The sequence below is a fragment of the Prionailurus viverrinus genome, chromosome F2 (assembly GCF_022837055.1).
Source record: "Prionailurus viverrinus isolate Anna chromosome F2, UM_Priviv_1.0, whole genome shotgun sequence".
Classification (NCBI taxonomy): Eukaryota; Metazoa; Chordata; class Mammalia; order Carnivora; family Felidae; genus Prionailurus; species Prionailurus viverrinus.
In genome coordinates this window covers 20,849,672-20,869,206 of record NC_062578.1, presented here as the reverse complement: position 1 = coordinate 20,869,206, position 19,535 = coordinate 20,849,672, and the positions used below count along the sequence as shown (strand labels likewise).

The 19,535-nt window shown below is 38.1% G+C and overlaps 1 protein-coding gene across 1 annotated transcript in view; it reads left to right on the top strand.

Moving 5' to 3' along the window:
- Positions 1-4,892, top strand: part of LACTB2 (lactamase beta 2) — a 33,076-nt gene extending 28,184 nt beyond the window's left edge. Inside the window, exons 5-7 of the mRNA XM_047841883.1 lie at positions 104-252; positions 3,880-3,961; positions 4,576-4,892. Of these exons, the coding sequence (XP_047697839.1) occupies positions 104-252; positions 3,880-3,961; positions 4,576-4,619 (275 nt within the window). The 3' untranslated portion in view covers positions 4,620-4,892. The remainder of the gene's footprint in view (positions 1-103; positions 253-3,879; positions 3,962-4,575) is intronic.
- The last annotated feature ends 14,643 nt before the right edge of the window (positions 4,893-19,535 follow it).

Genomic DNA, 19,535 nt, shown 5'->3' with positions numbered 1-19,535 from the left:
TTTTTAGTACATCATGTGCATTATTTTTAAACAGACTGAATTAATTTCAGTTGTACTTAGTGTTTTTTATCTGTTTGAAATAAATATTATAATTCTAATTCAGGACATGGCCCAGTAATCCATAATGCCGAAGATAAAATTCTGGAATACATTTCTCACAGAAATATGCGAGAACAGCAAATTCTTGCATTACTTCAGGATAATTTTGAAAAATCATTTACAACAATGGAGCTGGTAAAAAACATTTACAAGGTAATTTTCATTTATCTTATTTGTACATAGCAACAGTTTTATTAGAATACTCTACACAGGTGTACCTGGGTGGCTTAGTCGGTTAAAGCATCAGACTCTTGATTTCAGCTCAGGTCATGATCTCACAGTTTGTGAGTTCAAGCTCCGCATCAGGCTCTGAGCTGACAGAGCAGAGCCTGCCTGGGATTCTCTGTCTCTCTCTCCCTCTGCCCCTCCCTGCTCTCACTTTATCTCTCTCAAAAATAAATAAATAGATGAAAAAAAAAAAGAAGAATCTATGTAATAGAACACATATGGTAGACTTATCACATCCCAGAACAGAATAAGTCTGTTAATTTTATAAGTAGTGCGCTTGTATAAATTTGAGATCAACAATCTCAACTTTCTAGAACACAGAAGTTAAACAAAAATGGACACGGGAAACCAAACAAACCATTCTGAACTATCATTAAACCTTATGTACTTCATTCTGTAGGAGAGACCATTACCAACAGCCTATAGCGATTTATGTATTATTGTATCCCTCTTGATTGTTGGTGTCCTAGTCTGTAGCAAGTGAGAAGGGTTATCTGCTAGAGACATACTGGGATAGCAGGGAGAAGTAGCAATGCCTAACAAGGAAGAAGAAGGAGAAAGTACATGTAACAGAACATGAGTAAATAACTTAGTATATAGAGAAAAGAAACCCTCACGTCAGTGGCCTCTGAGCATATCACATGTAACTACTACCACAACCTGTATAGCCATAAGATACATGGGAGTATAAAAATGAGCTTGAAAAGTACCCGGGCCCAGTTATAATTAGTAAAGAACTGTAACGTTCCATAGGCCTAAGTTATCAAGACAATCACATCATACTCAGTGTGCTTTGTTTTAAAAAGGAGGGATGAGTGGTTAAAATGGCTAAAGATAAAAAGTGCCACTGGCAAAGCGGTAATATAAATTTTCTTTCTCTGAGAGAGGGGGAGAGAATGCCTATGCATGAGTAAGGGAGGGGTAGAGGGAGAGCCAGACAGAGAATCCTAACCAGGCTCCACATGTGGAACCCAACTCAGGGCTCAATCCCACGGCCATGACATCATGATCTGAATCGAAATCAAGAGTCAGATGCTTAACTGCCAGAGCCACCCAGGAGCCCCTGGTAACATAAATATTTAAATTCTGTGAAAGAGTTCATTTCCTCATAATAACAGAGTATAGCCACTCTAGACTATACATTGGTACAATGGGGTTTTCTCTCCTAACTTAAGTATAGACAGCAGAACTCTTATAACCCTCCCAGATGAGTCATTAAGCAGTTTCCCATACCCTAAAAAATGCTGGTTCTGCATTCAGAGGTACGTTCAGAGGTATACTCACTGTATATATGTGTCAAGTACCTGTTGCATACAGAACAGTACTAGGTATTACACAGAGATGTATTCAGTCAACATTTACTAGATTCCTGTGCCACACAATGGACGAGATACAGAGTTACACAGATGATTAGAGATCCCTGCCCTCAAAGGACTCATAGTTTAGTGAAGACAGACACGTTCAACAGATAATTGTAACACTAACTCGCATTTTTTGAACACATTACTATGCGCTAGATGCTGTACTCCCTGTTTCACACTTACAAATGTAATTTGAGGTCCTTAATTCACATACCTCGAATTCTCAACACATGAAGATACTATTATTCCAATTTAATAGACTTAAAAAACAAAAAACTGGGGCGCCTGAGCAGCTCAGTCAGTTAAGCATCTTAGGCTCAGTTAAGCAACTCAGTCAGTTAAGCATCTTAGGCTCAGTTAAGCAACTCAGTCAGTTAAGCAACTTAGGCTCAGGTCATGATTTCACGGTTCGTGGGTTCAAGCCCCGTGTCGGGCTCTGTGCTGACAGCTTGCTCAGAGCCTGGAACCTGCTTCAGATTCTGTGTCTCCTTCCCTCTGTGCCCCTCCCCCACCACACTCTGTCTCTCTCTGTCTCTCAAAAATAAATTTTAAAAAAAAAATTTTTTTTTTAAACTGACTCAGAAAGTTTGAGTTAAGTAACTTCCAAAGGTACACCACTAGCAGATGTCACATACTCAAAAGTGAGACGTCAGATACTACTCATATCTTGCTTTTTCTATCACACCAGGCTTCCTCCAAGACCTCTTTATAGTATATCAGAGCATTAAAGAAAGAAGAATAAATTATATCTGATGGAAGATGCAGGGTATTAAGGCTTGCCTGGAAAAGCTTTAAAATTTTAATCATTTAATTGAGTCTTAAAGAGTAAGCATTTCCCAAGCCAGAGTATAGGAGAAAAGAAGCCATTCTAGACAGAAGGAAAAACATGCCCTGGGAGTAATAAACCAGCATTGTGTACATTTGAAAACCCACAAAGAAACTGCATATGACTGGAGCACACAATGCATATGGGGATGGGCAGGAAAGGAATCCCAGGGAATGAGGCAGAAAGGCAAGCATGATCAGATCATGGAAGCTTTCACCATTGGGCTTTAGCCAATAAACCTGGGCATAGCCACTCAAGGATCTTGGGAGAGGAGTCACATAATCAGATCTTGAAGATCACAATGCTGGGGGCGCCTGGGTGGATCAGTTGGTTGGGCATCCAACTTCCACTCAGGTCATGATCTTGCAGTTTGTGGGTTTGAGCCCTGCATTGGGCTCTGTGCTGACAGCTCAGAGCCTGGAGCCTGCTTAGGATTCTTTGTCTCCCTCTCTCTCTGCCCCTCCCCTGCTCTCTCTCTCTCTCTCTCTCTTTCTAAAAAATAAACATTTAAAAAAATAAATAAATAAATAAATAAATAAACATTTAAAAAAAATTAGAAGATCACAATGGCAGATATGGTAAATGGAGCTTAAGGGAGAGTTGGGGGTTAGAAGTTTATATTTGGGAACATTAATATCTGATACTGCTGTGCCAAGTTGGTTGTGTAAGAAGTGAGTCCACAATACAACTCATTGTTGCATGAATGTTTAGGGGTGCCTGGGTGACTCAGTCAGTTGAGCATCTGACTTCAGCTCAGGTCATGATCTTGCAGTTCATGAGTCCATGCAGAGCTCACTTTGGATCCTCTGTACCCCTCTTTCATTGCCCCTCCCCCCCAAAAAAATTAAATAAACTTTTTTTTTTTTTAATGAGTGTTTTAAGAGAAGTCTAAGGAAATTTTCAGGATGAAAACTAAATGATGGGAGAGGTAGTATAACCAATGGAAACATACAAAGATACTATCATGTAACCTAATAAATAAACCATAGGGCCAATGGATCTGTGGCATCATCAAAACTATCTAGAATAATTTTCATAGTTAGTTATTTATTCATTCATTCATAAAATGTGGAGTTCCTACTCTGTGCCATTATGCTAAGCACTGGGTATTCAATGATGAACAAAACTGACACTATTAACTGTCTAGACTGTTCAGTCTATTTGATCTACAGGTATATAGATAGAAATACAGTGGCCTAAAGCAAGACATGTACAAGGTGAAATCATTTTGATTATTCCTCTATAAAAATGTATTTAAGTTAAAATTTTCCCCTTTTGATGCATTTTTCTTCAATAGTTTCAAAACGATTTACTTCTTCTTTTTTAAAAAGGAAATATTTTCTTTCACTCTTGTCTTTCTTTTAGACTGTTCCTGAGCATTTATATAAGATGGCTGAACATAATGTCTTGCTTCATTTAATAAAATTAGAAAAAGAAGGAAAAATCTGTAAGTATACTTCCAAACTTCACTTCTTTTATTACCAGCATCTAAAATATTTTCTTACAAGTCCTTCCTTGAACGTCACTGTAAGATGGAGAAACACGCTAGGAAGGGTTAATAGTGAAAGGCCAGTGGACCACAAGTTGGAACCTAAAGTTCCCACAGGAATTAGAATTTTGCTTAGGGGTTGCAGTTCTTACCCACCAGAACTATAATCAAAGGCGTGTAATGGAAAGATAGTTTCTCCTCTCCCAACCACAAGACCACAAAGAATTTCACATGTAGAAGGCTTGGGAATAGCCAAATGTTTTAGCAGTAGTAAAGGTAGTAACACAAAGATATTAAAGCAGTCAATCTGTCTTTACTAGTTTTAGGTTAATTCATCAAATTAATCTTTCTAGAAGTTTAATCCTTAAAATCAAGAAGCTTAAAGCTTGAATTTTGTGTAGAAGCCTCAACAATGCTTTTATATGTCCAAAAATAAAAAAAAATACCCACTTTATATTGAGCAATAAAATTATTTTAGGAATGAATGTTTTTACTAGCCACAAAATAACTTAAAATCCATTAAATTTGCTTATCTGTTGTTAAATTTTTACTCTCTAATTTTCTTTCCACAGTTAGCAACATGGATCCTGACAAGAAATGGAAAGCTAATCTTTAGTTGCAGATTAATGAAAGCTTGTCTTGGTTTGTTTTTAGAGAATGGTGTGATTTTCTTAACTATTAATTATTTATACGAAAGACAGAGTATAGAACATTGAAAATAACCCTAGATATACTTTAAAATATTGTCATATTTTCTTCTAAAATAAATATTACCTTTTACATTTTACATGTTACTTATCTAACCTGAGTCGTATAACATTTTATCAAAAAGAATCCAACAATTTATCCATGTTCAACAGATTCAATAAAATGGCTACTTTAAAAATAATAGAATTTGTGTACTTTAAAACTGAATATTATTCTTGGAGATTAGTTATCTATTACAAATGGCCAATAATACTATTTTTCTCCAGCTGCTGCAGTTAACAGCACAGATTTCTACATAATCCTTCTTTACGTCTGTAGATAACAGCTTTGTTGTCATGCTTCTACCGATTATGATTTTATTTTAGTTCTATAGCCCTGTATCTTGTATATTTTCTTATAATGGTATCCCACAATAATTTATGAACATCAACATTGGCATAATGCCAATTAAAGTCATTATATAATAATTATTTCTGTAGTCCATTACTACAACCAACATACTTTTTCAAGTTTAGTTTTTAGTATGTAGTCATCAGCATATATATGAATTATATACCAAAAGTTGTTTTTTAATTAATTAGAGGATTTATAAGACAGGGCATTTTTTATATAAGTAGTGTTCTTCAATAGGGGTTAGGTTCTCAGGGCAGCTCTCCAGTGCTTATTTAACCCACAAGGTTGCCAAACTACAATACTAAAATGAGCTCAGAATCCTGAGAAATGGCCCTTTTAAAATTCTTTCCTAAAGGTAAGACTACAAAATTTTTTTAAGCTTTTTTTGATATCCTCACCTCTTTCTGCTCCTTTTCCCAAGGTCCCCAGCATGTTCATACTATTCTAAACACTTATTCTCATCCTTTAGAGACCTATTGTGTTCCTGAAACCATTTCACATTACAAAATAACTGTGAACTCAACAGTAACAAAAATAAACAACTCCATTCAAAAATGGGCAAAGGACTTAAATAGACATTTCTCCAAAGAAGATATACATACAGATGGCCAATAAGCACAGGAAAATATGCTGAACATCACTAATCACGGCAGAAATGAAAATTAAAACCACAATGATATACCACTTCATCCCTATTAGAATGGCTATTATCAAAAAAAATAATAATATAAGTATTGGGGAGGATGTGGAGAAATTGGAACCCTCGGGCATCACTGGTGGAATGTAAAATGGTGCAGCTGCTATGGAAAACATTGTGGTGGCTCCTCCAAAGTTAAACATAGAATTACCATACAATTCAACAATTCCACTTCTGGTATATACCCAAAAGAATTGAAAGCAAAGACTTGAATAGATATTTACACGCCCAGGTTCATGAAGGCAGTGTTATTCAAAATAGCCAGAGGTGGAGGCAACCCAAGTGTCTATTTAAGGATGAATGGGTAACTAAAATGGTGTATATACAGACAATGGACTATGATTCAGCCTTAAAAAGGAAGGAGATAGTGGCGCCTGGGTGGCTCAGTCGGTTAAGCGTCAGACTTTGGGTCAGGTCATGATCTCACAGTCTGTGGGTTCGAGCCCCGCGTCGGGCTCTGTGCAGACAGCTCAGAGCCTGGAGCCCGTTTCGGATTCTGTGTCTCCCTCTTTCTCTGACCCTCCCTGTTCATGCTCTCTCTGTCTCAAAAATAAATAAATGTTAAAAAAAAAAATTTAAAAAAAAAAAAGGAAGGAGATTCTGACACATGCTACAATATGGGTGAAACTTGAAGACATTATTCTAAGTGATATCAGCCAGTACAAAGGGACAAATACTATATGATTCCACTTACTTGAGATACCTAGTGTAGTCCAATTGGTAAGAGACAGAAAATAGAATGAATGGTGGGGTGCCTGGGTGGTTGAGTCGGTTGAGCCTCCGACTTTGGCTCAGGTCATGATCTCAGTCTGTGAGTTCGAGCCCCGCATCGGGCTCTGTGCTGACAGCTCGGAGCCCGGAGCCTGTTTCAGATTCTGTGTCTCCCTCTCTCTCTGACCTTCCCCCATTCGTGCTCTGTCTCTCTCTGTCTCAAAAATAAATAAACGTTAAAAAAAAATTTTTTTTTAAAAAGAATGAATGGTAGATGCCAGAGACTGGGAGAGACAGAGAAATGGGGCATAAGTGTTTGGTGGGTAAGGAATTCAATTTGGGAAGATGAAAAAGTTCTGGAAATAGATGATTGTGATCATGATTGTACATAAATCATGAATGTATTTAATTCCACTGAACAGTATACTTAAAAATTGTTTAAAAAAAAAAATGGGGGCGCCTGGGTGGCTCAGTCAGCTAGGGCATCTGACTTCAGCTCAGGTCATGATCTCATGGTTCGTGAGTTCAGGCCCCGCGTCGGGCTCTGTGCTGACAGCTCAAGCCTGGAGCCTGCTTCGGATTCTGTGTCTCCCTCTCTCTCTGCCCCTCCCCCACTCATGCTCTGTATCACTCTGTCTCTCAAAAATGAATAAACATTTTAAAAACTTTTTAAAAATGGTAAAAAATGGCTATAAACATATTCCCCAACACCACCACCAAAAAAGAAAAAAAGAATCTGTATTCCCATTGCCTAAGTATAGCAGATACCAGCAAAATTTAGACAAGAAGTCTGATTATGTGTGTATGTGAATGTTTAGTTTACCTCTTAATTTGCATGTCCTCCATTCTTTCCAATCTCTTTGAATAAAACAGCAGTTGATCAAACCAGAAAACCCAATAGTTATTTTTGATATGCCCCATCCCTCATATCATATCCAGTTCTTCATCAAGTACATACTGACTGTTCCAGCTCTGGAACTTGTCTCTGCCTCTTACTCCACCAATAGTCCTTAGCCCAGGCCATCACCCTTTTTTGCTTGGACAACTGCCATAGCCCATAACTCTGGTCTCCCTACTTCTGTTCTTGGAGGGAGTGAGGGGACAGGGATGAGAAGGGCATTCTGAACTGAAGAAATCTGCACAAAGCCATGTAATCATGGTCTTTTTTAAGTACCATGGCACCACTACAAGTGGACCTATTGGAGGAGGGGTGATAATGGAAGGCCCTTCAACTTTCTGATTTTTCAGAGTCTAAGCAACTGACCTTTAACAAAAACAATGGCATTCATTAAGTATCTGTGCTGGGTACTGGATCAGGCACTGGGGACACAAAGGGGAACAAAACAGCATCTCTGCTCTCAAAAGAAGATTATATTCTAGTTCTGGAGATATATAGTTACAATATGCGGTACCATGAAATTTGGTTGGGTTATAGAAAGCTTAGAGGATGGGGCACCTGGGTGGCTCAGTCGGTTGAACCCACTAGGTTTTGGCTCAGGTCATGAATTTGAGCTCCACGCTCCAAGCTCCTGCTTGGGATTCTCTTTCTCCCTCCCCCTCTCCCTCTCCTCTGCCCCTCCCTGCCTCTCTCTTTCTCTCTCAAAATAAGTAAACTTTAAAAATTAAAAAAAAAAAAAGCTTAGAGGAGCCTGAGCCCAGTCTTCAAAGATGAGTAAGTGGTATCCAGGTAAAGAAGTTAGAAATGTTTACTTTTTTTTTTTTTTAATTTTTTTGAGAGAAGAGAGAGAGTGTGCAGGGCAGAGACAGGGAGACATAATCTGAAGCAGACCCCAGGCTCCAAGCTGTCAGCACACAGCCCAACGTGGGGCTTGAACCCATGAACCATGAGATCATGACCTGAGCCAAAGTTGGACACTCAACTGACTGAGCCACCCAGGCACCCCTAGAAGTTAGAGATGTTTAGGAGATGAGAAGAATTGTTCCAGTTGGAAGAAATAGTGTATGCACATAAACAGATATGGCAGAGCATCACATGGTTGGAGAACTAAGTATAATGTTTGTGGGTTGAGGTCTTAGAGACAAAAAGAATCAAGGGAACATAGAAATTTCACAGGAACCAATGTATTGTCATCCAGCCATGCTTCACACAGGCTGGAATATGCATAATTTAGGAATTAGAAAGTTAATCATATGGGAATGCGAGCTGGTGCAGCCACTCTGGAAAATGTATGGAGGTTCCTAAAAAAACTAAAAATAGAACTCCCCTACGACCCAGCAATTGCACTACTAGGCATTTATCCAAGGGATACAGGTGTGCTGTTTCGAAAGGACACATGCACCCCCATGTTTATAGTAGCACTATCAACAATAGCCAAAGGATGGAAAGAGCCCAAATGGATGAATGGATAAAGAAGATGTGGTTTATATATATATGCAATGGAGTATTACTCAGCAATCAAAAAGAATGAAATCTTGCCATTTGCAACTACGTGGATGGAACTGGAGGGTATTATGCTAAGTGACATTAGTCAGAGAAAGACAAAAATCATATGACTTCACTCATATGAGGACTTTAAGAGACAAAACAGATGAACATAAGGGAAGGGAAGCAAAAATAATATAAAAACATGGAGGGGGACAAAGCAGAAGAGACTCTTAAATATGAAGAACAAACAGAGGGTTACTGGAGGGGTTGTTGGGGGGGGCTAAATGGGTAAGGGGCACGAAGGAATCTACTGAAATCATTGTTGCACTATATGCTAACTAATTTGGATGTAAATTAAAAAAAATTAAATTAAAAAAAATTTTTTTACAGTTAATCATAGTCTAGAGCAGTTGTAGTATTATTTTGTTGTCTTCCCAACAGCAAGAGTTGGTTCCCAACCATTGTGATTTCATTCCTCTTTGTTTGTCATAGCCAATTACTATACCCTCCTTTCAATATACCCTTTCAGTAGTTTTGAATTACTCACAGCTTCTGCTTAAACACATTTTCTGTTTACTCAAGAATGTGCATTCTCCTTGTCATCACTTTTGCCTTTCTCTGTGTATCTTCAACTTCTGTTTCACAACAACTGAGTAGACCTGTACATGTCTCAGATGCAGATCTCCTCCTAGAAGAGGACCTGCTTGGTGTAATTAACCTTCAGTGTCCCTGTTCAAGAGTGCTTTCCTGCCATCCCGTCTTTTATATTACTGACCAGCCTTTATGTAACTACTCTAGACCAATCATCTGGGACCAGAAGGGAACCCCATTCAACAGTGGACTGAGTAAGGATTCTGAGATTGGCCTTTTCAGTACAGTGAGAAGAAAAAGAGCAGCAGAAGGGGTCTCAAAGGTAGTAGAAGACAGGGTATAAGAAGTATTTAAGAAAAGGAATAGCACTTAGAAACTACTAGATCTTGAAAGAGGGGGATCAAGTAGAAAAGGAGAAGTCTAGTAGAGATCTAGATTTCTGGCTTGGGCAGCTGGGTAGATGTTGACCTGATAACCAGGATGAGAAAATACAGGAAATAGAGAAGGTAGAATGGGTTAAGGAAGGAAAGATGCATTGTACTATAGATGAGTTGGAAGTACCAAGGAACGTACAGAGGGAGATACCTAGGAGGCACTTAGGTCTATGGAACTGGAGCCGAATAGGCAAGATCTATTTTGCTGCACGTGACGGAAACTTATTTTCAAGTAGCTTAAGCAAAAGGGGAAGTTGATTGGCACATGTAACCAACCTAAGAAGGATAAGGGTGGAGCCAGGCTTGTGAACAAGAATAAAGATATGGATCCCATCAATACAACCCCAATCCTCTCACCTCTATTTCCTTTTTTGCGGATCAGACTGGCTTCTTCACAAGGCAGGGGACATGGCTACAGGCCTCTCTGGGCTCATATCCTAACCGCTCCATAACCAGCAAGCAAAACTGATGCTTTCAGGTTCTGTTTGAAAAAATCCTAGGGGAAGGGCTCTGTGACTTACACTGGCTCATTACCCATTCCTTAGGCCAGTCTCAGCTGTACAGGACATAAGGTACTGTAATTTGGCCCAGGTTTGGTCACATGCCTACCCCTGTAGCCAGAGTGGATGAGGTCTGTTCTCAGATAAAGAAGAGTCAAAGGAAGATTCTAGAGCAATATGGATTCCTTACTGAATTGCTTTCCTTTCCTTCCAGTGTATGATAAAACAGTTCCCTGCAGTAGCTCACAGAATGTCGGACCAACTCTATGCAAACTGAACCTTTCCTGTGTATTTCTGTGAGAGTTTTTGAGTGTTTTTAAGTTATTTGGGAGTATCTTCACGTCCCCGATTGTCACTTCAAGAAAAAGTAGAATTGGCTAGTAGCAGGGAAGCTAAAATCCTAGAGAAAACGAGAAAAGATTCAAGTACAGGTGTTTCTTCAACCTGCCAGGACGATATATTAGCACCACCTCCCTTGCAAATCACTCTGTGCTTACCAGAGCGTGGACCGGCGTGAGACACGCTACGAACTTCCAGGCATTGTTGGACCGGGAAAATGCACCATTATCGGTCTTTTCCCCCATTCTATTGGGTGGGGGGGGGGGGGGGGGTGCTTGAACGGAGACTTCATTTTGATAGAAGAAAAAGGTTCAATATTTGAAACATTGATTGTGAAAGTCTTACTTCCAACCTCCATGGAGCTGGGCCTTCTGAAACATTTGGAATTAAAATGGAGGAGGGATATGTATAGGTGTATTTACTTGCATATGCAGAAAATACCTCTGGAAAGATACCAAAAATAGCTTGATCAAGGATAGGGTAATCACTAGGACAGAGGTGTTTTACCAGCCAAAAAAAAAAAAAAAAAAGTCAGTAGTATTAAATAAAGACTCTTATGTGCTGTTTATGCTTATTTTACCCATTATTGGATTATATAACATTAAATCCTCAACAATATTACCATATTGTTACTGCATATTACCAATTTTATCCTGAAAGATTGCACATAAATGCTACAATTCTGAATCCCCAAGAAATCCACATTAAAATCCATTAACATTACAGGCAGTTTTAAAAAACAGTAAGCATTATTCTTTGAGAATGTAATTCTATTTAGTACCATTTGTGGCAGATTTACTACATGTTTATTGCTACTCCTTTCCAAGACCCAATAAAAAATAATACATACTAAGTATACAGAGTTATAGATTAAAAAAATAATAGTAAAACGTATAAACCTGAGAAGACAGAATGCAAGAGGGGACCACGTAGATTACAACCAAATTTTGCAGGACTACAGATAGAGCTAGGGCAGGGATAAAACTATATCCTGAAATTGCTGTAGGAAGGAAGAGAGCCAAGTCACCCTGACAACCCTTTCAGAAGATTAGGACTTACAGGCACCAGGTGCTACAGAAGGTGGGGGCAGTGCTCTGTTCTAAAAGTGGGATTGTTGAAAGCTTATATGTGCAACATACCCGAGTGATACACAGCCAGGCAACAGCTGCCCCAAAAAAGAAACCAAAGTTTATTCTTAGAAGCGGAAGGCCAGAAAAAAAAAAATTAAGTGAAAGAACAGTAAACTCCCATTCCCCTTTCCTTACCTGTCCCCAGAACAGTGGCTTCCAAGGAGATGAATGTTAGATAGAATATTGGGACTTTCATCTCTAGAGAAAGTGAATGGTAGAGACAAAAATAAGAAAAAAGAACTTTACATAAATTTGTATAGGAGTTCTCCAACAGATTAGCTATATCTCCCTCCAGGGAAGCCCACCCACACATATATACAGTTCCCAATCAATATCTCTTAATATAAACAGAAATCCAAAGTTCATAAGAAATGAAAGAACAAAATAAGCAGGGATAGGGAAAAAAAGAGTATACAAAAAAATATTTTAATTATTAGTGTTCTTAGATAAGAGAAGGTATTATAATTTGTAACACAAGAACAGGATGCTGTGAAAAACAGCTCTAGGAAAAAGCCTGATGAAGTAAAGATATAACCAAAATAAATAGAAATTTTGGAAAACAAAACAAAGATGGAAAACAGAAGGGAAAAGATAGAAGATTTGGGGAGAAAACTGGGAGGTACAACACCAAAGTAATTGGGGTTCCAGAAAAAAAGGACTGAAATTGGGCAGAAACTATCAAAGGAGAAGTACAAAAAAATTTCCTAGAACTGAAGGACATGAGTCTTTCAGTTGAAAGGGTCTACTAATGCCCAGCAATACAAAAAAGATAAAACAACCCACACTAAGTCATAACATTATAAGATTTCTGAGCATAACATTATAAAATTTCAGGGGCTAAGGAGGAGATCTTAAAAGATTCTGGGTTGTGGGTATGGTAGTAGGATTGGGGATTTGGAGTCACTTGGAAGGGAGCATGAATCGAAACGGCACAGTTTTTTTGTTTTTGTTTTTGTTTTTCAGTGTGTATTAGGACATAATGCCTTCAATAATCTGAGGGAGAAATTATTTGTCCTAGAAGTTTATAACCAACCAAGCTATCAGCCATGTGTGAATGCAAGGACTCAAAAAGTTTATGTCTGCCATGCACCTCTCAGGAACTGCTGGATAATGTACTCCAGAAGAACAAGAAAAAGGCACACAACGGATACAGTAAATCCAAAATAGAAAAACGTCAAAAGTACATTCTAAGGCAAAGGTGTGCCTAAACCCTGCTCTAGATTTATTTATCCTATTTATTTATTTACTTATTTATTTATTTATTTATTTATTTATTTATTTATTTCGGGGCAGGAGGAGGTAGGGGCTTCAAAAAGAGATCTCCAGAGGGGAAACTGATTGATTATCTGGTACTCCTGAGCCTTTGGGAGGAAAAATCTGTGGTGGTCCTACAACAGCACTAGCTGAACAACTGAAACAATGATCAGTAAATAGAAAACTATACTGGTGCGGGAAAAAATGAGGCAAGCACTGATTCCAAAAAACACAAGCTACACAAGGAAGGAATAATTATGAAATAGTTTTGGTCTCTGCAATTCTACCTAGGCAATAATGATAAACACTGACTAAAAATTGTGTTAAGGGGGCACCTGGGTGGCTCAGTCAGTTAAGTATCTGACTCTTGATTTCGGCTCAGGTCATGATCTCTTGGTTCCTGGGATCGAGCCTTGTGTCGGGCTCCATGCTGACAGCATAAGGCCTGCTTGAGATTCTCTCTCTCCCTCTCTCTGCCTTTCTCCTACTCATGCTCACTTGCTCTTTCTCTCTCCCTCTCCCTCCCTCCCTCTCTCTCTCAAAATGAGTAAATAAACTTTTTTTTAATGTGGTATAAGGATAATAGAGGAAAGGAAATAAGAGGTTGTGAGTGCTGAATCATCACCTATGATAAGAAAAAGTCAATAAAGTCTAAAATTGATAAATCAGGAAATAAAAGGGTTAGAATTTCATTAATGCCAGAAAAGGCATCTTAAAAAAAGGAAGAGATTGGGAAAGGGTTTTCCTGTTGGCACTATTTGACTTTTAAATAAACTTTTAAATATTTTAAAAACATTTTAAATAAAAAATTTTTAAAGAAATTTTTAAATAAATGTGATATAAACTAAACATTTTAATGTCAAAATAGTGACAGTATGCAATGGGTAAGTTCCAACTCTTTTAGTCCGGTGGAGCAAGCACTTTTGTCATAGAATTTGCTCTTGCAAAAATCCTCAGGAATTATAAACAATAAGAGACACATGCTTATTTACTGTTCTCTTAGCCCAAAGGGTAAGAATCTTCCAAGTTCATAATCCTTAATGGATACAAATCTGAAGCATAAAGATTCCCCTAAGAGGAAATCCTATACCTAGTATCTAGACTGTAGGACCTGGAGAATGAAGGTGAACTGGACGTCCATGGCCTTTAAAGTTTCACTGCAGTATGAAACCATCTAAAGATAACTAGACCTGAGGTTACCCGAAGCCAGCAGAGTGTGCTATTTATAGCTGTATGGTAGATCCCAACTTTGTATTCCAATCATAACACAGTACAGTACTAAAGATCTATCATAGTTTAAGTTTCTCCCATTGAGATCTAAACTGAATTTAGGATTCAGTAACTAGCCAATGTAAAGAGAAAAAGATTTTGCCTCTATCTCTCAACAAATACTTTCTCTGTGGTTGGTTAAGTTACCCACTACAGAATTTGCAGGCAAGCTAACACTAAAATGACAGATTTCCTCACTTATGTTTACTAGCGTTTTTAAGAACTTTGGCCCCATAGAAGCACTCCTCTGAGGAAAATAGTATTTTTCCAAATCAGAGGTTTCCAAATATAAATTAGGCTGCAGCAATCCAGGCTATAATGAACTTATTTTGTGCATGATTATAATACTACTGTGATATCCTTGGTACTTAAGTTTGGAAGAAAGTACTTCTCTGACAAAAGACCAGTTACTTAGTTTTCCCATGTTTGTCCCCATAATTCCATGAGATTTTAATCCATTCAGTATCCATTTCCTCCTTTTAGGGTGAGACTAACATCTACTATGGAGCCATATAAAGCAACCTATGCTCTTCATATTTTCCCAAGAGGTGAAGAAAAATTTTTATTAGCAGAAGCTCTCTGGTTTCATACCACAGAAGTCTTCCCAGCATACTTCGTGGAAGTAGATAATCCAGCCTCCTTCTCCTGTTTCAGTTCTCAAAAAAGGTAAAAATGTCTATCAAAAATGGTATATCTCAAAATTTTGTATCTAAACTTGAAACTCCCAGGAATACTCTTAGCCATCTAGTCTCTCAGCACAAAATGTGCTCTTGGACCACTTGGATCACTATCAACTGGGGAGCTTACTACAAATACACATTTCTGGCACCTCCCAGATTTACCAAATCAGAATTTCTAGAGAGGACCAAGAAATATAATTTCTTCTATCAACCCAGATGATTCTTTTCTGATACCAATAGAATTCTAATTTAGCTGGCACAAAAACCAACACTCAGATCAATGGAACAGAATAGAGAACCCAGAAATGGACCCAGAAAAGTATGGCCAACTAATCTTTGACAAAGCAGGAAAGAATATCCGATGGAATAAAGACAGTCTCTTCAGCAAGTGGTGCTGGGAAAACTGGACAACAACATGCAGAAGAATGAACCTGGACCACTTTCTTACACCATACACAAAAATAAACTCAAAATGGATGAAAGATCTCAGTGTAAGACAGGAAGCCATCAAAATCCTCGAGGAGAAAGCAGGCAAAAACCTCTTTGATCTTGCCCGCAGCAACTTCTTACTCAACAAGTCTCTGGAGGCAGGGAAACAAAAGCAAAAATGAACTATTGGGACCTCATCAAAATAAAAAGTTTCTACACAGCAAAGGAAACAATCAGCAAAACTAAAAGGCAACCAACAAAATGGGAGAAGATATTTGCAAACGACATATCAGATAAAGGGTTAGTATCCAAAATCTATAAAGAACTTACCAAACTCAACACCCAAAAAACAAATAATCCCATGAAGTAATGGGCAAAAGACATGAATAGACACTTCTCCAAAGAAGACATCCAGATGGCCAACCGACACATGAAAAAATGCTCAGCATCACTCATCATCAGGGAAATACAAATCAACACCACAATGAGATACCACCTCACACCTGTCAGAATGGCTAACATTAACAAGTCAGGCAACAACAGATGTTGACGAGGATGCAGAGAAAGAGGATCTCTTTTGCACTGCTGGTGGGAATGTAAACTGGTGCAGCCACTCTGGAAAACAGTATGGAGGTTCCTCAAAAAACTAAAAATAGAACTACCCTACGGCCCAGCAATCGTACTACTAGGCATTTATCCAAGGAACACGGGTGTGCTGTTTCGAAGGGACACATGCATCCCCATGTTTATAGCAGCACTATCAACAATAGCCAAAGGATGGAAAGAGCCCAAATGACCATCGATGGATGAATGGATAAAGAAGATGCGGTATGTATAGACAATGGAGTATTACTCAGCAATCAAAAAGAATGAAATCTTGCCTTCTTCTTCAAGTTATGATGGATATATATATATACGTATGTATGTATGTATGTATGTATGTGTGTGTATATAACTAATGTCAGACTCATCTCTCCAAAAATATCCATAAAAGTTGGAATACCTGGGAATGCAAGCTGGTGCAGCCATTCTGAAAAACAATATGGAGGTTCCTCAAAAAACTAAAAATACAACTACCCTACGACCCAGCAATTGCACTACTAGGCATTTATCCGTGGGATACAGGTGTGCTGTTTCGAAGGGACACATGCATCCCAATGTTTATAGCAGCACTATCAACAATAGCCAAAGGATGGAAAGAGCCCAAATGTCCATCGATGGATGAATGGATAAAGAAGATGTGGTATGTATAGACAATGGAGTCTTACTCGGCAATCAAAAAGAATGAAATCTTGCCTTTTGCAACTACGTGGATGGAACTGGAGGGTATTATGCTAAGCGAAATTACTCAGAGAAAGACAAATATCATAAGGCTTCACTCACATGAGGACTTTAAGATACAAAACAGATGAACATAAGGGAAGGGAAGCAAAAATAATATAAAAACAGGGAGGGGGACAAAACATAAGAGACTCTTAAATATGGAGAACAAACTGAGGGTTACTGGAGGGTTTCTGGGAGGGGGGATGGGCTAAATGGGTAAGGGGCCCTAAGGAATCTACTCCTGAAATCATTGTTACACTATATGCTAACTAATTTGGATGTAAATTAAAAAAAAAAGAATTCTAATTTAGTATTGGGTTGTTGGCTTTTATTTATCAAAGGTTGCTGTGAGATACACACAAATAAAATCTCTATCTTTTTTTTAATGCTACCTATCAAGGACATTGTCTATTTTATTATTCAGTGTTCTTTGGTTTCCATGGAACAAAATCCCTTTCAGATTTCAGAGCTGGATAAAAGGTGTTCTTTTCTATGAACTGCTGTGCTTTCTTTATTAGACTAGTGTTCATCAAATTTGGCTAATTATCAAAATTACCTGGGGAAATTTTTAAAAATACATGCATCCCAGACCCCATGTAAAACCCATTCATGAGATACTCCAGGTAAAAGAGAATCCATGTAAGACTAAACATTAACCATGTTTCAAAACTATACGTGAGATGATGTCTAGATAATTCCCCATGTTCACTTTTTGCCTTGGCTTCCTGGAAACTAGTCTTAAAGCAATTTTTCTTAAAATTCAGTTCTTTAATATAATTATTCTCCTTTTCTTTCCCTCATTTTATTACTTGTCTGGTTCAGTATTTTTTAATGAGTTTCAACTTCAGAGGAAATAACTTGTAATAATACTATCCTTTGGACCAGCACATTCCTTGCAAGGGCATTTTAGCCTAAAATAAATCACTTATTGGGATTATAGAGTAAAAGAATCTGGTGGGCTTAAATGTTTCTTCATTCAGATTTTATGGAAGCTTCATAGGAAATTACTGTTTGAAAGGCACTCTGAAAATCATTGTTATTAAATGCCATATACATAATTAAGTTTCTGATCCCTTTTCAATCTCTTTGCTAAGGGTACTCCCCAGACTAAATACATTGTTTCTTTCTTTTTATTCACCACCTCAAAGATCGAATCCATTTTAGTGGTGTCAACCATTACCATCATGCTGAACAATTTCCAGATGTACGCTTGAACTTGAATCATTCACTAAAGCCCCAGGCCTAAATCCTTTGCTAACTGCAGAAACTCTTCATTTGGCTGTTTCCCAAAGACCACACATCAATGTGCAATTTTACATTCCTGATTACTGCCCTCTTCCAATTCGCCCTTTAGGTAAATAGCATCACCATTTTTTTCCACATCCCCAGCTGAATTAGTCCTTGGTTACTCATTTCTTTTAATCCCCCTCCACTTAGCAGGGCAATATTTATGCCCTAATTTGAGGATGTGGATGCAATCTGAAGACCAAAGAAAATGCCAGTGATTATGAGTGATCTCAGAAGGAGTGATAAATTGCCTAGGAAATAAAACTGCCCTGTTTCACAGGGACAAAACTTAACATTTGTCTTAGACAGTCTCAGGGATAGACCCCTTTCTGTTTTCCCCAGTCTGGTATTCCTGCCCCAAATTAAAGTAAACTACTGATTTCTCTGTATTCGTTCAATTCCTGTTCTCATTCATCGTGGTGCTGGCGGTGGTGGTTAACGGTAATGGTTTAGCAATAGTATTTGTCCAACCAATTTCTCATCTGAAGAAAAGGAACGGTAACAGTACCTAACTCAATAAGTTGTTATGAGTATTAAATATCCATAGTGTTCAGCATAATGCTTGGTACCCAATAAATATCAGTTGCTATTATTTTTGTTGTTGTTATTATTGACAGAATATAGTCACATAGTCCTTATGATTATTTCACTTTGATTTATACCAATTAAACTCCACAAAACACCAAATTTGCTCTCTGCTAAAATCTTACATAAGATTATGAGATTTTATAAGATAGAATTCACATTCTTCATCTTGGGAGTTAAAATGTAATAGTTGTAAAACCTTAAACAAGTCATTTTGCTGAGCCTCTGTTTCCTCATTTGAAATAGGAATAACATTACGTTCTAGGTTGACATGAGGTAAAAATTAATATTATGAACAGCACTTGGGAGGCTGCAAGAAACTATATACATTTTAGTTGTTTTCATTGGTGCTGTAAGCTTTGTCTTAGAGGCACTGAGCCCTATACCATTTTTGATGGCTCCAAGATATCAACTCAGTTCAATCAGTCACAAATTCCCTGAGGCACAAGACCTAATGTTAAAAGCAGTTTAAGAAAGCATTTTGCACAGAAAGATGGGTTCATTATTTCATCCTCCTCAGATGAAAGTGATCTACTGGATGGCCTCCCGGGCAGATGTAATTGCCCAATTATTTTATGAAGCATCTCCCAAATGTGACAACCTCCCCAGGAACTGCTTACCTACTACCATTTTCCTGTCGGTTCCTGAGAACTAGGACCCTCTTGAAAGCACAACAAATTCAAACTAAGACCCCCTTGTCTATCTGTGTCTGCTGAGATTGTTTCCGAAATCCTTACTACACACGTCTCCACGGTCCTCGACCGTTGCCTCAAATACGAGTCACCCCACCCTCTGTTACACTCATTCTGCTCATGC